The 23331-nt window shown below is 38.6% G+C and overlaps 1 protein-coding gene across 2 annotated transcripts; it reads right to left on the bottom strand.

Moving 5' to 3' along the window:
- Positions 1–487: 487 nt before the first annotated feature.
- On the bottom strand, positions 488–22400 carry LOC122649608 (vacuolar protein sorting-associated protein 26C-like). Of its 2 annotated transcripts, XM_043842825.1 has the most exons (11): positions 22182–22399; positions 22011–22103; positions 21824–21888; positions 4113–4167; positions 3546–3635; positions 3298–3382; positions 3102–3197; positions 2147–2331; positions 1981–2069; positions 758–857; positions 488–685 (listed from the first exon to the last, which is right to left on the bottom strand). In XM_043842825.1, the coding sequence occupies exons 1-11, from the start codon at positions 22230–22232 to the stop codon at positions 629–631; spliced, it is 966 nt and encodes a 321-aa protein (XP_043698760.1). In that variant the 5' UTR covers positions 22233–22399; the 3' UTR covers positions 488–628. The 2 variants fall into 2 exon arrangements, with proteins under 2 accessions (XP_043698760.1, XP_043698759.1); XM_043842824.1 differs by having other exon boundaries at positions 556–857; positions 22182–22400.
- Between the last annotated feature and the right edge of the window lie 931 nt (positions 22401–23331).

The following is a 23331-nucleotide window of genomic DNA, read 5'->3' on the forward strand; positions in this document are numbered from 1 at the left end:
ACTCAAATAGTTGGTTGTAAGGTCCTACCAAAAAAACAAAAGATTGCAAGGGAAATTAATGAGAAGGGAAGTGAATTTTCAAACCGAACTTAAATCATAAGTGATTGTATGAACTATTTAAATTAATGTTACATTTTATATGTACTTTTTACTTTACATTTTAGGGCGATTATTCTCTACCTGGGAGCACAGATTGTGCCAAACACATGGGGCATTCATTTCGGCCATTTAGGGGGGGTGGAGCGATTATTTTGCCTACCCCCATGTGTCTGGGAGCATTTTGTGCCGCTGGCACAGAGAACTTTTGGCCTACATTTTAAACCAAAGAGAATTGGATGACAGATGTAAGAATTCTTTGACTTCTCAGAAGATAATTTCATTCATAAAATAAACACAAGGGACAAAGCAACCGGGCAGATTACCGCGGTATATGTATTGACACCCCCTGAAACTCCTTTCCTCCTCTAAATGTATATGATGACAATATAAGGGGGCAATGTGTTGATCCCTCTCCCTAAACATAATTAGTACAAGTTTATGCAACAAGGTTCTATAATCCAAAGTAAAATGGCCCATACACTGCAGTGTGCAACTATATGACAGAAAAATTTTGACTGGGTAGATACCACTACAACCAGTCACACTTTGTTCGGACAAACTCCAGTGATACAGTCTCCCTTGCAAGCTGAAATCAGAGAGGTGCAATGTCAAAAACAAGGAAAAGGTAAAATGGTTGCTGTACATAATTAACACTTACCCACAACCTGGGAGTTATGGAATCAGAATTTGGGTGCAGTTTTGATAGATCTGACCGGAAACTGATAACGATGGATACCTGAAACTCAATCGAAAATGGACTGCACACAGGATTTTAGACAGCCATTGTTCAAGATTTTTTCAGTACTACATGTTGTGAGCATTATATGCAAACAAGAAAAAAAAAAAAAAAAAAAAAATACATTCCATGTGAAACAATGAAAGATTGGTATGTGAATCTGTCCCCCCCCCCCCGCCCCCCCAAAAAAAAAAAAAGGGATTAAGAATTTTTCAAAAAGGAGCATAGAGAATATTTAGTGCTGAGAAATGTTGTAACTAAGGCGATTGAAAAAGAAATTATAACCAACTTTTTTGCCCTTTTAGTGTAACACATTTGTTTTCAACGAGGATAAATCCTATCCTGTCATTTCACATGTGTACTCAAAAAATGGGCAAGAGAGTAATAGCTTTTGATAATGACATAATGATAATTCACTTTTAAACTATTTTAAAAACCCTTTTTTAACCGTATCTTAAATAACTTTTGAGGATAAGACAAATGGCAATGAAAAGAAGGTTACAATTTCTCACTTCACTGCTTTGCAACAAAATTTGATGTGTTTTGCTCTGACATCACAAGATTTTTCATTATTCTTTTATTGGGGCCGGGGGGGGGGGTGATGAAAGAGTCACTTTATCCCCATGGTCACCATAACGTGAATGATTTTAAATGTTATCTCTCGGAGTTTCATGAGAAGAGCAGCAAAAGAGTGTTTGCAAAAGCTCAATAGAACAAACTTATTTGGATGTAAGTTCAGATCCTATGCTAAGAAAGCAACTGCAGCAATTAAGCTACCTTTAATAACTTTAGTACCTCTATCACAGATAAGATGGTTTTTAATGCACTGAATGCCAAAAAACCCAGAAGAGGTTTAAAGGAGTTTTTAACAAAACTTGAGCTTCTCAAAACTACCATTAGATCTAGACCTAGCCTTGCCCCTGGAAATTGCTTACTTCCTCATCCTTAAGGGCATATTATGCACTGGATGAAAAGGATGTAAATGATACCAGTAAAAAAAAATTGTAGCATTTGTTGGATGCATAAGAAAAATAACATTAAAGCTCTGCTGGGGATTAATAAGAAATTCATGCACCGAAAATATAAAACTGGATAGTACAATTGAAGTTGTTAATTCCTAATATGTGAGCAAATCAACAACTCACCCAGCTAAGACTGTTGGACAAGTTAAAAGACGTGGAAGTATAACATAGATTGGTAGAGTCATGTTATGACAAACATCTCCATCTGCTATCTGCCAAAAAGGAAAAACAAACATGTGACACAATATTCAGTTAAGGAAGAATATTCTTGAGAGGTGATGTTCCATGCCTGAGTGGTCTGAATTATAGAGGTCTCAGTGATAACCATCTCTCCCACAAGAACGGATTCCACTCGGAGTAAATGGATATCAATTGAGCGTATAGGAACTGCAGATGCTTCTACTGTCAGCTCACCATTAATAGGATCCAACACAGAACATTGAGTGGAGATTTTCCCTGTGATCCGGAATCCACCTATCCAAAGGTATATTTATGTTAGCAGTACAAGAATTGTATATAACAGAAACAGATTTCAAACAAATAAAACAAGGGAGGTAATGTAAGGGGAAATTATGTGTTTGGCTGAGCCAAAATTGATCCACTGACCCTAGCATCAACCTAAGGTCCTACACATGCCCCAACTCATGAACAGGGCCTTGTGTGTTAGGGCAGTAGATAATATACAGAAATCTTAGAAAAAGTTATCAAACTGAAGAGAAGAGTAAGAGATCCACCTCTCTCTCTCTCTCCCCCCCCCCCCCAAAAAAAAAAAAAACCCTATTGGGCTGTTCCAGGTAACACCAATTTCTATAACTATATCCTACTAAGAAAAAGATGTTTACTTTAAGAAACTTAAAATTAGAATCTAGAAAAACCCTATTCAAGTCAAATTAGTGATTTACTTGTATGGGGATTACAGATTTGACCTGATAAGAACTATGACCAGCACGGAAAGGCCATGGGCTGTGCAGATTAATGGAGGTTGTTTAATAGAATTCCCATGATTGGATTCACACGCATCGGTTCCCACATCAGTTCGAGATGCTGGTTCCCAACACTCATTTCTGCAGATTTATTTTCTTTGCTTTAATTCTCTGAGATTATTATAGAATTTTATATTGGAATTTCCTCTCTACATTCTCTACTTGCCCACATTCAAAATGAAAGGGAAGTACAGTTTTCCTCTCATTTCCCAAGGTACCAAGGAAAAGTTACAATACAAGATAAGAGATCAAGGGCCAAACCTGATTGCAGTTCAGGATGTATTGGATGTTTTTGTGTGTCTTGAGTTATATAAAAGATAACCATTTCTGGAGAAACAGGTGCCTCAATAAGATTGCCTGGAGAAAAAGAGGGTGGGGGGGGGTTGGGAATTCATTTGCTGAATCATTAATCTAGTCATATGGAAGGACAATTGACAAAGAAATAATGCATTCTTACACTTTTCACTTTCAATTATGAATTCCATTGTGGCAGATAACGATTTATGTAAGTAGCCTCTGTTTATATCTACAGTAATCAGATACTATTGTAGGAAGTAGTAGTCAACAAGTGTTGATGACATGAAAATTGAAGAAAAAGAAAAATCAATCAGAAGAGAAGAGAGCATGCATAACAAATATCATATGACTGTCCAAAGACAAAAGGAACTAGATCAAATGCACTTTTTAAAGGAGAAAATGCTACACCTGGATGCTGATATTCACTCCATGGAATGTCTCGTAAAATGGTTCAGAATTATCTTGTCCTTGCTGTCTCAGAGTAATGGAGAATGGTATCTGTGATGATATTTTTAGATCTCTATATAGTTTGATAAGGATATAATGGAACATCACAGTCACAACTGCTTAATGAAGGATTGAAAGATTAAAACGAATCCAGTAACTAAAGCCAAACTAAATGGCAGACCAAAATCATAAAGGTAAAGATAAGAGAACAATCACTAACTTCAAAGCCATCAATGAACTACATAATCATACAATTACCAATAATAGGAACAAATCCAAAAGAAGAAAGGGAACCAGAACAACAGGGAAGTTCAAGATATAATCATATTAGATGTCTCTCTAGCATCCAGAAACTGCTTGATGTAAAAGACTAATTTTAGAGAATATAAAATTTGGTTTCACTACTGAAAAGATATGCCATCAATTGATGCCATAACATCTCTAAACATGTGCCACAAATAATTATCTAACTATTGATTTGATACTAAAAACAATTGAAGCTTGTAATATTTTTCTTCAGCATCCTACCTCAATTGCACCTGAAGCTAGCTTCCCAGAAGATCTAACCTCAACAATTCTGTTCCTGTTTTCAAGATGGCAAACCCAAGTCAGATAAAGAGAAATAGAAAAAGATATGGCAATAATAAAAAGATAAAGGTCCAACACACACTACCATCTCGATGGAACCCTGTCAATGAAAGCCACGTGAAAATGATTAATGGAAAGAATTAAGTATGCTTAGCATTATCACGTCAACTTTCCATCAAAAAGAGTCTCCTCTCAATCTATTTAAGATAGAAAAATAACAACATAATATTTACCTAATAAAAATTTGATACTGAATGTGTTATCCTGGTTTTTAAGAGATAAATTTCACTTTTTCTCCACTAATTCATCGCCTGATGCTTTATCAACTCTCCACCAATCGCCAACACAAAGACTCTTAGTTTTTATTTTTTCAGACAGCTTAAGTTAATTTATCAACATTAAGATTCTGGCTGCATTAATTTCGATGCAAATTTTTTTGGCCATCTGAGTAGTGTTCAGGGGTTGAACAAATAAGAAATGAAACAGATATTGCCACCTATTTTGCTAGCACTTGGCCCCTGAGTAGGTTTTAACACTCCTGATATTCCACTTCCACCATCTTAAACAGTGAAAGAACTAAGCTCTAGTGTTATCAAATAAAACAAAATTAGAAGACATCCCAAACCTCCTGGAACTATTGGAGCCTAACAGTGTAGCTACCCAAGTTTCCTGTAACAATAATAGAACCTGAATCAGTATCTGGAGATAAGAAAGAGAGAAGAGAAGAGAGAAGTCAAAGAGAAGAGAAGAGAACATAGCCCACGGTTTTGTTAGAGTTTATGCAATAAGGGTACTTTAGGAACTAGTTTGTTGACTAGTTGCCTTATATTGTAATTTTCCTTTTTTACCTTTTACCTCCCTAGGGAGGTGGACGTAATTCCTTTCATATTATTAGTGAAGTAATATAGGTGTGGTGGAGACAATACTTCTATACACAATATTCCACGGAATTCTCTTCTTCTCTATTTTCTTGTCTTCTTCTTCTTATCTCACCTTGTTTCTTCCTCCTTGCTCACCTCCATCATCTAAATTCCAGCTGGTTTGATAATGAGCAGAATACTCAAACCCATGGGTGGGGGAGTTTATCTATAAATAATGTAAAAGGAACTAATTACAATTAAGGACCAGGTCCACAACTAAAGACTAGACTAAAGATTGGACATAGTGTACATTACACTTAAAATAAGAAAGGAGATTACATAAAAACCTCTATAGAGCATACACATAACCCATAGAACCGACACACTTAATACCCCCCTTAAACTGGAGCATAAATATCACCCATGCCCATCTTGGAACCATTGGAGATATATATTTCAAACATAGTTGTCACGTCGTCATGGTGATCCAAGTCGGTGGAGGGGTGTTATGTCGATATATAGACATGTTGTCCGCCATGGCATTGCCATTGCGATCATATCGACCTTGTTATATTTTTTATTTTCTCTATTTTTAATGTCATTTAGTATGATACATAGTTGTCACGGCGTCACGGCGATCCAAATCGGTGGAGGGGTGTCACGTCGATATATCGACATGTCGCCCACCATGGCGTTGCTACGGCGAGCATGTTGACCATGTTTTATTTTTTATTTTCTCTATTTTTAATGTGTTAATAGATGTATACTCAAGCCATGTTTTATTTTTTCTCTATTGTTTCTCAAGTTTTAAGAAGAAAATTCAGAAATCGAATAGGGAAAGAAGAAATTGAAAGAAATCGAAGAGGGAAAGAAGACAAGAAGAAGAAATCGAAGAGGGAAAGAAGACAAGAAGAAGAAATCGAAGAAGAAATCGAAGAGGGAAAGAAGAAATCGAAAGAAATTGAAGAGGGAAAGAAGAAATCGGAGAGGGAAGAAGAAATCGAAGAGGGAAAGAGAGACAGGAAGAAGAAATCAAAGAGGGTCGCCATGGCGTAGGTCGCCATGTAACCCTCTCCAGCGCCACGCCATGGCGTCGCCATGACAACTATGGTATGACATACCCTATAACATAAAAAATTAACATGAAAGTGTACTACTAATCTACTATGGTTTAATTCATGAAAGTGTAATATCCATTAGTGTATATGAAATCATGGATTATCAAATAATTGATAGCAATAGTCTTGCTGAAAATAAAGTTGAAAAATCATGAGAGTTGAGATATGATTAATATGAAAGTCACTACAAAAGTAACAAAACAGATAAACAATTATAAGAACATAATTTATATTGAGTGAATAAAGCTAATAAACAACCCATCTAAATTTAAAAAAAAATTGCTGATGTGAATATGTGATTGTGTATTAGTCAATAGTATATTAGTGTTTTTTGTTTGATGTTTTTTTTTTTTTTAATGTTAAGGAAAAAGCATCAAAATAAAAAATGGTTAAAAAATGTTATTGTTAAAAAATTAAGTTTTATAATTTGAAACAACCATGTCGCCCGATATGGCCATATGTCGTATGGCGTCCAAGGCGGCGCCATGGTGACGACATGGAGGCCATATCGGTCTATATTCTTACATCATCCATATCGGTGGTCGATATGCCCACTTCTCCAGCGATATGACGCCATGGCGGCGGCGGTCGTTATGGCGACGCCATGACAACTATGATTTCAAAACAAGGCTTTGGTAAACAAGTCTCCAAGTTAATTACTAGAGCTGACAAAGGAGTAGAAATCAATTTCTTCATTGCTGCATCTCGAACAAAATGACAGTCCACTCTAATATGCTTAGTCTTCTGATGAAATACAGAATTACTAGTGTTAGTTAACCAGAACTTAGTAACCAGATCAGAGAATGAAGAAAAAGAAGAAGAAATGAGAGAAGAAGAAGAAGGAAGAAACACACAAGTCCCAAAAGAGAGGAGAGGACCTGCGGACAGAATAGAATAATCTGCCGCAGGTTTGCTCCAATATATTTATAATTAAGTCAAAGAGGGAAAAAGGACAAGTATGCCCTTATACAAAAACGACATAATAAAAGAGCAAATAACAAAAAAAACACAAAGATTCTTCTGCTCCTATAACTACTTATTTCAACACTCCCCCTCAAGCTGGAGCATATACATCACTCATGCTCAGCTTGTTACAACAGGACTTAAAACCAGGAGCAAACAAGGACTTTGTGAACACATCAGCAACCTGATCAGACAAAGAGATAAACGGTGTCTCAACCAGTTTCTTCAAGACGGCGTTGCGAACAAAGTGACAATCCACTTCTATATGCTTGGTCCTTTCATGAAAGACCGGATTACTAGCAATATAAATAGCAGCCTGGTTGTCACAAAACATCTTTGTAACAGAACTGAAGCTAAAAACTAACCTGCAGCAAGACAACTAGAAGAAGAAAGCAAAGAAGAAAGAAGATCTGAGAAGAGAAGAAAGAGTAAAATCGAGAGAGAGAAGACTTCTCACAATTTAGTTGAATTACTAAATCGTGAGAGGCAGGTTTATTTATAATAGAACTTTAAGTGAATTACAATAGAAAACACCCAAAAAACCCTTGAGACATAAAACTAATTAGAACTAACTAGAAAGAACCATAAAAGACATAAATAACCCCAAACAACTAAACACGATAATCTTAACACTCCCCCTCAAGCTGGAACGTAGACATCACCAAGATCCAGCTTAGAACAGCCACTTGCAAACTGTGGTCAAAACAAAGCATTGGTAAACATATCTCCAAGCTGAAACTGGGATCGAACAAAAGGAATAGTAATCAACTTCTTTAGAACAGCATCGCGAACAAAATGACAGTCAACTTCAATGTGCTTGGTTCGTTCATGAAACACAGGGTTGTTGGCAATATAGATAGCAGCCTGGTTATCATAGTACATCTCCATGGGCTGATCACTGAAATAACCAAGCTCATGAGTAAAGGAACGAACCCACATCAATTCAACAGCTGTGTGAGCCATAGCTCTGTACTTAGCCTCTGCACTGGTATGAGCAACAGTAGTCTATTTCTTGCTCTTCCAAGTAACCAAGTTACCACCAAAGAAAGTACAATAACTGTAGTAGATCTACGATCACCATCGAACCAACCCAATCGGCATCGGAAAATCCAACAATGCTAGTGTGTCCATGACGGCGATAGATGCCCTTGCCAGAGCACCCTTAAGGTAACGTAAAATACGACAAGCAGCCTCCCAATGAACTTGCTTAGGCGTCTGCATGAACTAACTGATAACACCCACAACAAAAGAAATATCAGGACGAGTAACTGTAAGATAGATAAGTCTACCGACCAGGCGTCGATACTGGTGTGGATCACTAAAGTCTGTGTCATCAGAAGCACCAAACTTGACATGAGGATCCATAGGAGTATCAATAGGTTTACAACCCATCATACCTGTCTCATCAAGTAAATCAAGAACATACTTCCTTTGGGACAAGCTTAGACCGCGAGAACTGCGAACAACCTCAATGCCAAGGAAAATACCTGAGGCTACCCAAATCCTTAATCTGAAAATTGTCAAGTAGATATGTCTTCACCTGTGCAATCCCAGAAGCATCATTACCAGTAATGATAATATCATCAACATATACTGCTAAGATAACCACATTAGACCCCTGTCGTCTAACAAAGATAGAGTGATCAAAGTAGCACTGAGAAAATCCACAACCAGCAACAACACTGCTAAATTTATCAAACCAGGCACGGGGAGACTGTTTCAGTCCATAAATTGCCTTATGAAGGCGACAAACTCGGGCACTATCCTCCCCCTGAGCAATATAACCAGGAGGTTGCTCCATATACACCTTCCTCCTGCAGGTCACCATATAAGAAAGCATTCTTCACATCCATCTGGAAAAGGGGCCAGTCAAGGTTAACAGCCAAAGAAAGCAAAATACGAACTGAATTCAGCCTCGCAACAAGAGAGAAAGTCTCAAAATAATCGACTCCATAGGTCTGGGTAAACCCCTTGGTAACCAAACGGGCCTTGTGCCGCTCCACAATACCATCGGGATTGTACTTCACCGCGTACACCCAACGACACTTAACAAGATCCTTACCAGGTAGGAGATCAACCAAAGACCAAGTCTTACGAGAGATGAGAGCCTCCATCTCCACATCCATAGCATTTTTCCACTTAGGGTGAGACAGCAATGGTATAAGAAGTGGGAATAAAAGTAGAATGTAATGCAATAGCAAAAGCACGATAATGAAGGGGAAGATGAGAAACAGACACATAATTTGCCAGAGGATAAAGAGGATGGTTAGTGCAAGTACGAGTACCTTTTCTCTGAGCAATAGGGAGATCATCAACACCAACAGTAGGATCTGCAGTCAAAGAATCAGCTGGTGGCGGTAAAGGTGTGGCCGCAATAGGTTGAAGTGAGAGCAGCAACTGCTGTTGGTGACGACGCATATAAACCTGTACAGGCGGGGCAGCTATCGACAGAGGAAGAGGAGCAAGGGCAGCAACCCGACCAACTTAATTAAGAGTAACATCAACGGAGGAACCAGCAAAATAAGGGGAACTCTCGAAAAAGGCAACATCAGCAGAAATAAACTATTAGCGAGTAACAGGGTCAAAACATCGATACCCCTTCTGGGTACGAGAATATCCAAGAAACAAACACTTAACAGCCCGAGGAGATAACTTATCAAGCCCTGGGCGAAACACATGAACAAAACACTGACAACCAAAAACACAAGGAAGAGAGAAAACAGCCCGATCAGGAAACACTATTTTGAAAGGAATTTGATTATTTAGAACAGATGAAGGCATACGATTAATCAAAAAACAGGCTGTCAATACCGCATCTGCCCAATAGAGTTTAGGAACATACATATGAAACATCAAAGAACGAGTGACATCTAACATATGGCGATTTTTGCGCTCTGCCACACCATTTTGTTGGGGTGTAAAGAGCAAGTAGTTTGGTGAAGAATGCCATTGTCAGAACAAAAATGAGAGACCTCACGCTGAATTAATTCAAGGGCATTGTCAGTACGCAAAGTTTTTAAAGGAACACCAAATTGAACTTGAATTTCATTATAAAACTGTTTGAAGACAGACACAAATTCAGATCGATCCTTCAAGAGGTACAGCCATGTCATTCGAGAGTGATCATCAATAAAACTAACAAAATAAAAAAACCCTAACCGACTTTTGACCCTACAAGGACCCCAAATATCCGAATGAACCAACTGAAATAAAGAAGTACTCCTAGACTCTGGACTCAAAGGAAAAACAGTACGATGATGCTTGCCAAGCTCACAAGCTTCACACTCGATACAGGAGACAGACTTGCAACTGGGAATAAGGTGGTGCAGCTTAGATAGAGAAGGATGTCCTAGCCAATAGTGCCAATGTAAAGGAGATACGCCAGGAGAAGTAGCAACTGGTGCAGTGGATGTAGTTCCCAAATCAAAGTAATAGAGGCCTCCCTTCTCATACCCGCCACCAATCTTCGTCTTTGTTGCAAGATCCTGAAAGACACAATAAGAAGGGTGAACGGTTATAGAACAATTCAAAGTTTTAGTTAATTGACTAACAGACAAAAGATTAAGAGGAAGCTTGGGAACATGGAGAACATTAGTTAAAGATATGTCAGAAGACAAGGAAACTTTCTCATGACCAGTGACTGGTATAGAGGATCCATCTGCAATAGAAATCCGAGATGACATAGAAGGCTGTGTGCAAGATGAAAACAAATTAGGCTTACCGGTCATGTGAGAAGATGCTCCGGAGTCAATGACCCACGGAGAGGATGAGGACGCGAAACAAACAGTAGTACCTGAGTGGGCAAGGACAGCTGTAGATGTAGAAGAAGAAGCCTCAAGTTGCTGGACTCGTTGTAAGAGTTGAGAGACTAAATCATTAGAAGAGTTACCACCATCAGTAGAGGATCCCGGGGCAGTGTCGGAAGAGTGCACAGAATCAGCCCCTCCATCAGATTTGGCAGAGTTTACAAATTGCTCACGGGCCCACTGTGGTTTGCTATGTTTGAGCCAACACTTGTCAACAGTATGATTAGACCGATTACAATGAGTGCACCATCGAGAACTAGCATCAACAGAACTAGAACCAGAACCAGCAGTGTTAGACATAGTCCCACAACCTCCAGAACCAGCTCCACGACCACACCCAAAAGTAGAACCACAACCGCGAGAAGAGGTACCACCACCACCACGGCCACGCCCTCCAGTAGAAGTGAAAAGGGCAGAATTATCTTTGTTGGTAGGAGCTGAATCAGACTTCACCACTGAAGGGGATACAACTCTCTGGAGCCGACAATATGCTTCATTCATAGAGGGGATCTTCTCTCCAGTCAACAATTGACTTTTGACGGATTGAAGATCAGAATCTAACCCAGAGAGAAATTTGGCAACCAAAAATTCAGATCGTTGGGACTTAATTACAGCAGCATCAGTGAGAGATAGGCTGGTTTACATTAAGTTCTTCCCACATCCCCTTCAATGAACTGTAATACTCACCAAGGGATTTTCCATCTTGTTTAAAAGAGAAGAATTTCTCATAGAGATCATAAATTCAGGACAGATTTGTATCTTGAGAGTAGCTTTCCTTGAGTTCTTCCCAAACACCCTTGGCAGTTTTATGAAACATCACATTAGAAGCAATGGAGGGTTCCATGCTATTCCAAAGCCAGCAAAGAAGGGTTGCATTCTCAGCCTTCCAATCATCATATTTATCATCAGTAGATTTCAGAGGTTCCATGGTAAGGTATTTCATCTTCCGGCGAGCAGTGCAATAGACCTCAAAGGCTTAAGACCAAAGTAGATAATTAGAAGCACCATTCAGCTTCACACTGGCAATCTGAATGTTAAAGTTGTTGGTAGAAGACTTAGCATCAGCCATTAGGGAAATTAATAGATGCAAACACCAATGTCGATAATAGCCCAAAAGAAAAGAAAAAAAACCCTGATCAGGGTAAAATCGATAGCCTTGAAGAATAGGGCAGAACAACCCAATACAGAAGTAAAATCTTTGATGAAGATAACCAACAATAATGATGTATAATCACTGTAAATCCAGCAGCAAGAATGAAGAACAGATCCCAGAAGAAAAACAAATCGATTTCCACAGGGTTTTGGATATCGATTGTCAAGGTTTTAGGGGCAAGCAAGGAACCAATCTTCAAGGACTTCGAACAGCAGCAGGAACATACACAATCAGTTGCAACATAGCAGGGAACTCTAGTCCTTCATGAATATATGACTAGAGTTCAGATCAATATAAGCAGATATGGTTGTCAGAGACCACGATATAAATAAAGAGGTGAAAAACCTTCAAAACAAAGAGAAGCAAAGGAGAATCTCGTGGATCGGGAATTCAAAGCTCGATACCATGTAATGTAACTAAAGCTAAAAACTAACCCTGCAGCAAGACAACTAGAAGAAGAAAGCAAAGAAGAAAGAAGAAGATCTGAGAAGAGAAGAAAGAGTAAAACCGAGAGAGAGAAGACTTCTCACGATTTAGTTGAATTACTAAATCGTGAGAGACAGGTTTATTTATAATAGAACTTTAAGAGAATTACAATAGAAAACACCCAAAAAACCCTTGAGACATAAAACTAATTAGAATTAACTAGAAAGAACCATAAAAGACATAAATAACCCCAAACAACTAAACACGATAATCTTAACAATCTTCATAGGGGTTGGAACAGGAAACCCCATCTCAAGCAGGAGAGATCTAATCCACATCAACTCTGCAGTGGTATGAGCCATGGCTCTATACTCTATTTCAGCACTGGATCTGGCAATCGTGGTTTGTTTCTTGTTTCGCCATGTAACCAGATTTCCTCCAACAAAGGTACAATATCTTGTAGTAGATCGATGGTCACTGGCTGAACCTGCCCAATCTACATCAGAGTAGGCAACAAGCTCCATGTGTTTATTTGGCCGATAAATCAGCCCCTTTCTAGGGGCTCCCTTCAAATACCGAAGAACCCGAATAGCTGCATCCCAATGTGACTTGCAAGGGGATTGCATAAACTGGCTGAGAACCCCAACAACATAGGAAATGTTTGGCCCAGTGACTGTCAAATATAACAACTTTCCATCCAAGCTTCTGTAAGAGTGAACATCCTTAAGACCCTCACCATCATTAGAGCCAAACTTGTGATTAGGATCCATCGGAATATCTACTAGTTTGGCAGCAAGCATACCAGTTTCGGTCAAGAGGTCTAACATATACTTTCTTTGAGACAGGTTGATTCCCTTTTTACTTCGAATAACGTCAATCCCAAGGAAGTAGTGAAGCTGGCCCAAATCTTTAGTTTGAAATGCTGCTATAAATAACTCTTCACCTCCTTGATCCCACTCTCATCATTTCTTGATACGATAATGTCATCAACATAAACCACAAGAACCACCAACCTCTCTCCTTGGTGGCGAACAAACACACAATGGTCTGAGAAGCACTGAGTAAACCCAAAACCAATCACAACAGAACTAAACTTCTTAAACCAAGCACGGGGAGACTATTTCAGCCCATAAATGCCCTTGTGCAGCCTACACACACGTCTATTATTCTCCCCCTGAGCAACATACCCTGGAGGTTGCTCCATATAGACCTCTTTGAGCAGGTCACCCTAAAGAAAGGCATTTTTAATGTCCAATTGGTATAAGGACCAATCAAAGTTTACAGCCAAAGAAATAATGAGGTGAACAGGATTCAGCCTAGCTACAAGAGAGAAAGTCTCAAAATAATCTACACCATAAGTCTGGGTGTACCCTTTAGCAACTAGGCAGGCTTTGAGCCGCTCAACAAACCCATCAGAATGATACTTAATAGTGTACACCCAACGACACTTAACCGGTTCTTTACCAGGAGGTAAATCTACCAACTCCTATGTATGTCGAGTCAGTAAAGCATCCATTTCCACATCCATGGCTTTTTTCCAAGCAGGGCTTTTAAGAGCTTTATTGTGAGTTTGAGGAACAGTATAAGAAGATAAAGAGGTAGCAAGACTATGAGGAGAAGCCGGAAGATGGGATAACGAGACAAACTTGTCAATAGGATAGGCAACTAAGGATTTCTGAGTACACGAACGTTTACCTTTCCATGTTAGTTAACCAGAACTTAGTAACCAGATCAGAGAATGAAGAAAAGAAGAAGAAGGAAGAAACACACAAGTCCCAAAAGAGAGGAGAGGACCTGCGGACAGAATAGAATAATCTGCCGCAGGTCTCTCCAATATATTTATAATTAAGTCAAAAAGGGAAAAAGGACAAGTATGCCCTTATACAGAAACGACATAATAAAAGAGCAAATAACCGAAAAAAACACAAAGACTCTTCTGCCCCTATAACCACTTATTTCAACAACTAGAAATATAAATAGCTTTTTGGTTATCATAAAACATGTCCATAGGTTTGTTGATCAGAAAACCAAGCTCCTGAACAAAGGATCTAAGCCACATTAACTCAGTTATAGTGTGAGTCATTGCTTTATACCCACCTTTAGCACTAGAACGGGCTACTGTAGTTTGCGTTTTACTTCTCCATGTAACAAGATTACCTCTGATGAAGGTACAATAACTTGTAGTAGATCTCTAATCACCATCAGCACCAGCCCAATCAACATCAGAATAACCAATACTATTGATGTGTCCATTATGAGGATAAATAAGACATTTTCCCTGGAGTACCCTTGAGTTATCTCAGTATACAACACATTGTCTTCCAATGAACTTGCCTAGATGTCTTCATAAATTGACTAATCACACCAACAACAAAGAATATATCAAGTCGGGTAACAGTAAGATATATAAGTTTGCCGACTAAACCTTTGATAATGATATTTGCCTGCAACTTCCTCGTCATCGGACGCTCCAAGTTTAATATGAGGGTCCATAGGAATATCTATAGACTATAGGCTTACAGCCTAACATTCCTGTCTCACTCAGAAGATTAAGAACATACTTCCACTGAGACAAACTAAGCCCTTTCTTGCTTCGAATAACCTCAATGCCAATAAAATATCTGAGAGCGCCCAAATCTTTCATCTAGAAGAGCTGCTTTAAGTAAAACTTAACTTGTTCAATTCCAGACAAGCCATTGACAAAAATAATAGTATCAACATAAACGACCACCATAATAACCATAGAGTCTTGACGTCAAACAAATACATAGTGATTTGAGTAACATTAAGAAAAGCCACAACTAGCAACGACTCTACTAAATTTATCAAACCATACTCTTAGGGACTGTTTCAACTCATAAATAGTTTTGTTCAGCCAACAAACTTTCCGAGCATTCTCCCCCTAAGCAACATATCCAGGAGGTTGCTCCATATAAACCTCCTTATGCAAATTACCATATAGAAAGACATTCTAATGTCTAGCTGAAAAAGAGGTCAATCAAGGTTAACAACCAAAAAGACCAAAACTTTTACAAAATTTAGATGAGCAACAGGGGAGAAGGTTTCAAAATAGTCATCTTTATATGTTTGAGTGTATCCCTTAGCAAGCAAATGAGCTTTAAAGTGCTCAAGTCTTGATTGGCCTCTTTTTCAGTTAGACATCAAGATCCTTAGCAAGAGGTAGATCAACCAAAGTCCAAGTCTTGCGAAAAAGCAAGGCATCTATTTCCACATCCATGACTGACTTCCACTCAGGCTGAGATAAAGAATCTTGGTATTTGGTAGGAACAAAGTGAGAGGTCAATGAGAGGACAAATATACAAAAGGAAATAGGAAGATGGAAAATAAAAACATAATTAGCAATCGGATAGGCAACCAAAGAGTTTTGAGTACAGGAACGAGTACCTTTCCAAAGGTAATGTAATCCTAGAAAGATTATAGATCCACTAGGAACCAATAACCAGGACCATCCTAAAACAGTTGGCCAATTGGGGCAGATTTAAGAAAATTAGGTCAAACTAGGGTTAGCCTTAGGGTAACGGGGTGGGATTTTATTTAGTAAAGTTAGGCAGGTCTAGGGGAAGCTAACAGTGAAGATTTGATCAAAGTTTGTATGGAATTTCAAATTTCAGAAAATTAGGGTTAGGATTTCGGGTTTTGGGAAACAGAGAATTAGGTGAAATTAGGGTTTAAGGTTGGAAATTAGGATAGGGCTTAATGTCGAATATTCTAGAGATGAAGGAGAAGATTTGGCCAAGGTTTGTAAATAATAAAGGGTTAGAAGTGATGGATCTGCAATTTAGGGTTTTTTGGGAAATTAATGAAGGATGGAGAATTAGGGTTTTAATGGTGGAATGGGCCTACAACCAAGGTCAAGTGGAAGAGGAGGGATGAGGGGGGCTATAGTTGAAATTTGGTTGGTGGAATAAAGCTGGACAGAAAGTTTAGGGTTTAGGGGAGTTAGGGTTTAATGGGGATCGATTGTGGGTAGGTAGGTTTAGATTGGAAGGTGGGAAGAAGAAGGTAATTACAGAAATCTGTAAACTACTTACTTGAGAAAAAAAAAACTGATCTTCAAAACAATAGCAGCTTGAAGATTGATTGAAGAATGTATCTCCCAATCTGAACAGATGCAAGGAGTGAAGAAGAAGAACCTCCCGATCTTAATAGATGCAAGGAGTCGATTGGAGATCTACCAATCCCTCACCTTGAGATCCACAAGGCAGCAACACTCTCACAGGAGCAAAGGCAGCAGCATCAATGGCATGCAATCATGACTGAAATTTTTTAATCTAAACTGTCTAGCTCTTAGCCCCCCCCCCTTGGCCTTTATTTATAAACTTTGAATGAGGTTACATATCACTATCAACAACCAAGATGATGTGAAGACTTTCTAATTTCAAAAATAGAAACCAATTACCAATTACATAATAGAAAGTACTAATTTCTAATTATGAAAATAGAAACTAAACTGAAAATAGAACCTAAACTATGGCAGCATTAGGATAGAATCTTTCTCCACTTGACGGGCCCACAAAATCTTCTAAAAAGTATCTCCACACAAGGAAAATATGGGCTGTGACACTGCTGTGAACAGTGTTTCCTGGTCCAACAGGCAAGTCATCAGGAGAAGAACCTCCAGGCAAAACTCAGATTGAGAGAGGTGAGGATGACAACAACTAGCGGTGACGGTTTGGGATGATGCTTGTATACCTGTAATGGTACACCTGCGGATTTGGGATTAGAATCTTCAAGAGGAATGACTTGAGGAATAGGTAGGAGAGTAGGAGAGACAAGACCTAAGTCATAAACAACAACGCCAAAGTAAGGATATTCTCAACACATGTAACATCAGCACTAACAAACTGCTGATGGAGAATAGGATCATAACAATGGTAACCTTTTTGGGTACAAAAGCACCCAAGAAAGAGACACTTATAGCACAAGGAGATAGTTTATCAATGCTAGGACGAAGATTATGAACAAAACATTTGCATTCAAAAATACGTGGTGGTAGACAATGAGGAAAATAACAAAGAAAAAATATTTATTATGAAGAACAAAAGAAATCATCCAATTAATCAAATAAAAGGGATCAAAACAACATCTCCCCAATAACGTTTGGGGACACTCATATGAAACAGTAAGGATAAAGTAATTTCTAAAAAATGACGGATTTCCTTTCTGCCACACCATTTTGTTGGGATGTATAAGAGCAACTAGTTTGATGGATAATACCATTATTAAAACAAAAGAAGAAATTTCATGTTGAGTAATCTCAAGAGCATTGTTAGTACGCAGAATTTTCAAATAACCACCAAACTGAATTTTATTTTTATTATTAAATTATTAAAAAAAAAACACAAACACACAAACTTAGAATGATCCTTTAAAAGATACAACTATGTCATACGAGAGTGATCATCGAAAAAGGTGACAAATAAGAAAAATTGGACCGACTCTTAACCCTACATGGACCTCAGATATTAGAATGAACCAAAGCAAAAAAAGACTGACTCATAAACACACTACGAGATGGAAAAACAATACGGTGATGTATACCAAGCTCACAAGCTTCACATTCTATACGAGAGATAGACTTGCAACTAGGGACCATATGTTGTAGCTTGGAGAGAGAAAGATGTGCCAGTCAGTAGTGCCAATGTAGAGGAGGAACACCAATAAAGGTAACATATATCACCGTAGATGAGGGAGCAACATCAAAGTAGTATAGGCCATCCCTCTCATGTCAATGTAGAGGAGGAACACCAATAGAGGTAATAGACATCACCACAGATGAGGGAGCAACGTCAAAGTAGTATAGGCCATCCCTCTCATGTCCTCTACCAATCGTCATCTTTGTCTTGAGATCCTGAAAAACACAATAGAAAGAGTAAAAGACTAAAAGGTGATGGAATAGTTATAATGTCTAGTAAACTGACTAACAGATAATTTAGGAACATGAAGCATACTAGATAATGAAAGAGATGAAGACAGAGGAATGGCACCATGACCAATAACATTAGTAAAGGATCCATCTACAAGAATAACTTGGGATGGATAATTAGACTGCAGAAAAGAAGAGAATAGATTTGGATTACAGGTCATATGTGAGGAGGCACTTGAGCCAATGACCCAGGGAGTGGAGAATGAGGTAACGAGACATGTGGGTATACTTGAATGAGCCAATGTAACAGTAGATGTGGAAGAGGATGTCTCAAGCTGCTGGACTCATTTTAGTAGTTAATTGAACATCTCATCACAAGATGAGACACTGCCTCTAGTGAAAGAACTCTGATTAGTGTCATGAGGTGAAAGTGTGAAACCACTATAGTACTCCCATTAGGCACAGTAGTATTAGCAAACTATCATTGTGCTCATTGGGGCTTACTATGTTTGACCCAACATTTCTCAACTATGTAATTATTTTGACAACAATGAGTACACAGTCTGACAAACTGCTCTGAATGTTGGCCACCATAACCACCCATACCACGTCCACGACCTCGTCCTAAACCACTACCTCTGCTAGGAAATCCTGAGCCACAACCGCAGCCACCTTTACCAACAACAAAAGCAAAATTGTCCTTAGAGGAAGTGGTGGATTCAGATTTAGACAAGGAAGGGGACACAATCCATTGAATCCCGCAATAGGCCTCATCTACAGAGGGATCTTCATACCAACTAATATTTGACTCTTGACAGGCTGAAGGTCAGAGTTTAATACAAACAAAAAATTCACAACCAGGAATTCCGCACGTTGAGATTTAAGAATTTCAAATCAGTCAAAAGAGGCTGGTACACATTGAGTTCCTCCAGTATGCCCATCAGAGCACTATAGTAGTCGCCAACAGATTTACCATTCTTCTTAGAAGAAAAGAACTTTTCATATAAATCATATACTTTAGACATTCTTATCTTACAAATAACTTTTTTTTAGATCATCCCAGACATACTTGGTTGTGGTATGAAACATTACATTGGCAGCCACACAAAGTTCCATACTATTCCACAGCCTACAAAGTAATGTATCATTCTCCGTCCTTCACTCCTTAACTCAGTAGAAGTCGTAGTAGGTGAAGACGTAGTCAGATAGTCCATCTTCCAAAGTTGTCAAGGCGCCGCCTTGGTTGGTGTCGCCTTACGTTTTTTCACCCCTCGAGCACCTTTATTCGCCTATCGCCTTGACAACTATGCCATCTTCAGTTTGGTTGTGGTATCAACTCTAATTGTCTATGTCAGAAAAGATAATTTAAAGCCCCATTCAGTTTAATAGATGTAATTTAAACATAACATTATCCGTGGGCGGCTTAAAATCAGCCATAATGTTGTAGATAGTAGGATTCTTTCACAGAGAATAAACCAGATGCAACTAGTCACAAGAGATACCACCAATAACAACAACCAGCAGTAAGAACAGTAACCAGGGGCATGAGACTCAAAAATAACAGCCAAAAATACTAAAAACAGCAAATCGTAGAGAATGATGAAACCCTTAAATCACATAAGCCAAACCCTTGAAATCGTGGATGGTTATGATTGTCTGTTTGGTATGAAATTTTGACCACAGACAATATAGTATAGGAACAAAAGACCTTCAAAAATCACAGCAATCAACACATGACTGTGTTCTAGGAAAATCTCCCTAAAAATTAGGGTTTTAGCAGGAACAAGGGAAATCTGATCTTCCACATCAAACAAATATGACCAGTCCATAAAACAGTATTCGCAATGATGATTGTGACTTACCAGAGGAGGGGAATAACCAGAATCATCAAACAAAACTCATAAGGAGTTAAATCCCTACACGCATGGAGAGAAAACCCTATAGGCATTGGCCAAAAACAGCAAACCCTATCCAACGATGAGAGCACTTCAGATAAAAGTTTTCCTCCTCCAATAAATTTAGTAACAATAATGATGAAATCATAGTTATGCATGTTCAAGAAACTAGGGTTCTAACAAATAAAAAATAACATAAAGTGGCTGTACACCAAATGGTTCGGAAAAACATTAACCACAATCAGAACAGGAATCAAAAAGGAATCCCAATTCCCAAGTACTGAAATCAATGCTCTGATACCATGTAACAATAACAAAACCTGAATCATTACCTGGACATAAGAAAGAGAGGAGAAGAGAGAAGTCGAAGAAGAGAAGAGAACACAACCCATGATTTGAGTAATGAGCAGAATACTCAAACCGTGGGTGGGGGACTTTATTTATAATGATGTAAAAAGAACTAATTACAATTAAGGACAGGGTCCACAACTATACACTAGACTAAAAACTGGACATTTATTCACCAAAAAAAAAAAAACTGGACATAAGTGTACTTTACAATTAAATAAGAAATAACATTACATAAATACCCCCCATAGAACTGACACATAACCCATAGAACCGACACATAACATTTCCAATTTATGGGAAGTCTTCCATGGTCATTAATTCCACTAATACATAAACAAAAATTGGGACATAGAAAAGTGAACTGACTTGAGGGAGGCTTTCATAAAACCACATTGTTCCAATCCGACGATGAATGGAAGGAAAGTGTTCCAAGAATATAAACAGGCAACACAATTGCTTGGCCTATCTGCATCTCTTAGAATATATTCTTCACATACACTTCCAATTCCCCTACTGTGACTTTTTCCAGTAATTTTGCACTAAGTTCGATGTTTGTTTTTTGACTGGACCCGATTAAAAAGATAGAAGGGGAATCAAAGAAGAAAGCAAATGCAAAAGCAAGTTACATCGTATAGTAAGTATGAGCGAACGAACTTGAGTTGATTAAAAAAATGATTCATGGCTCAAGCGGGGATCCAGAAACACTGCAGTTATGATTCTCTTTGTGGAACTACTGATTTCTCACTAATGCAATGCCAAACAACATTAACTAATGCTGTAATCTCTTGGTGCATCATTATTAAAGCTTAATTTTTTCTTCCTCACAAACAGTGTACATGTGAACAAGTGCCTAGTGCTCTACCCCCAAAAAAAAAAAAAGAACAAGTGCCCAGTGCACTTGGTATCTAGTGGTGCGTAAAAGCCCATTGCTACCAGGAGGTCTTGGGTTCAAGCCTCCTCGTTCACACCTTTCCTCTCCTTTAGAATAGAACAGAGTAGAGTAGGACCTATCAAAAAAAAAAAAAAACAAAACAGTGTACATAGTGCAAATGTCACTAGTAATGCCATAATTAAAATGAAACAAACTAAAACAAGAATTGCCAAACTTCCCATTGGCAGTCTTAATTGTTTTCGTGAATTCTTACAAGGAATTAGGAACCAAATTTCTTCATATGGAACTCGAGATACTTACATGATGTAGATGGGCTTTACAACGCCATAGAAAGACTCGATTACTCCCGCTGATCCACCACGGACCTTCAGCAACAACAACAGTAAAAGCAGAAACAGCCACCAGAAATTAAGAAAACAAACAACGATCCAACTTTTTATGAAATTTAAAACAAAATTGAAGTATGAGAGAGAAAGATAGATAATACCTGCAAATTAACGGTTCCGGTGGCACTGAGGCGAATTCCTTGGTGATAGATCGAAGAAGGAAAATTCGTGATGATTTTGCCTTCAAGTGGATCCTAAATTTGAAAATTATAAAAATGAGAGAGAAAGAGAGAGAGATAAACAGTGTTTGCTGAGACGAAGGTAACACTTACAGAGGGGCGATAGATAGAGTTTGATCGAGAGAGTTTAAGCTCAATCGACATGATGACGACGACGACGACGACGACGACAAGTGAAGAGAGTCGGGGTTATAGAACGGGAGTGAACAGTAGAAACGAACTACAGAGGCAAACTTTTAGCAAACGAGGAAGGTGATTTTAATCGATTTTGTGCCATGGCTTTTGCAGGTTTTCTTAGTCATGAAAATGCCCCTTCAGAATTTAAAATAGGTGGGCCGCAGTGCACGCTGCCCTTGCGCCCTTACACAAGGGTGTGCGTAATAACCACTGCACTCCTTGGAAAGATGGAAATGACCAGGAGTATGACAGTCAGTTAAGGATGTCAATGAGTAACCAGGAACCAAATACCGAATCTGAATCCAAATCCGAATCCAAATCCGAATCGAATACCCGCCTTAAAAGTTAACTTAAAACTCTAATAGTTTATTAGATTTAGAGTTTCAACGGTTTAAGACTCTAAGTTGACGGTTAACTCTTAGTGCCTTAAAGCCTTAAGACTCACTTACTCCTTAGTCCTTGCATCTTACTAAATATGGATTTCTTCACGATCACAACTTCTTCTGTAGCTCGTCAATTTTTTACCGCTTCATCTTCTCCATCTCTAGCAGTGTTGCAACGGCTTCATAGTCAATTCTCCATCTTCAACAGCCTTGCAATTTCAACCTCCATGCAAGTTGGAGTTAATCTCTCTCTAAGTTTCTTCTGTGCTCATGAGTCCTGAACGAACATAGTGAAGGCCGAAGGTAGAGCTTGTGGGATCATCCTTCTAGTTCTTCATTTCCTCTCTCTCTCTCTCTCTCTCTCTCTTCTCTCTCCATGAGCTTTTTTTTGGATATAGTAGCTGGATGTAGTAACAAAAAAGAACAGAATATAAGAACTGAATTGTAACCATATTTGAATTGAACCGACCAGAATCAGTTAGAGTATTCAATTCTAGAACCGATCTCGGACTTGGTCCGGATCTGGATCTAACTGCCATTGCTTGAAATCGAATCGGATCCAAACCGAATACTCGGTTCCGTACCGAATTAGGTGGCGTTCTCTTTCCTAAAATAAATATATGGGAAATGTTCTTTGTGGGGGGTGGGGGGGCACAAGTCATGCCCAGACACAGTGGGGGATG

Source organism: Telopea speciosissima, chromosome 2, assembly GCF_018873765.1.
Source record: "Telopea speciosissima isolate NSW1024214 ecotype Mountain lineage chromosome 2, Tspe_v1, whole genome shotgun sequence".
Lineage (NCBI taxonomy): Eukaryota > Viridiplantae > Streptophyta > Magnoliopsida > Proteales > Proteaceae > Telopea > Telopea speciosissima.

What these genes read in the sequence shown, in the direction of transcription:
- LOC122649608 (XM_043842824.1), bottom strand. Translation starts at nt 22,232, where the DNA reads ATGTCGATTGAGCTTAAACTCTCTCGATCAAACTCTATCTATCGCCCC. An exon ending in CCGGAACCGTTAATTTGCAG is followed by an intron (nt 21,889 to 22,010) that starts GTATTATCTATC and finishes TTGTTGCTGAAG; the next exon opens with GTCCGTGGTGGATCAGCGGG. An exon ending in ACATCCTGAACTGCAATCAG is followed by an intron (nt 2,332 to 3,101) that starts GTTTGGCCCTTG and finishes ACCTTTGGATAG; the next exon opens with GTGGATTCCGGATCACAGGG.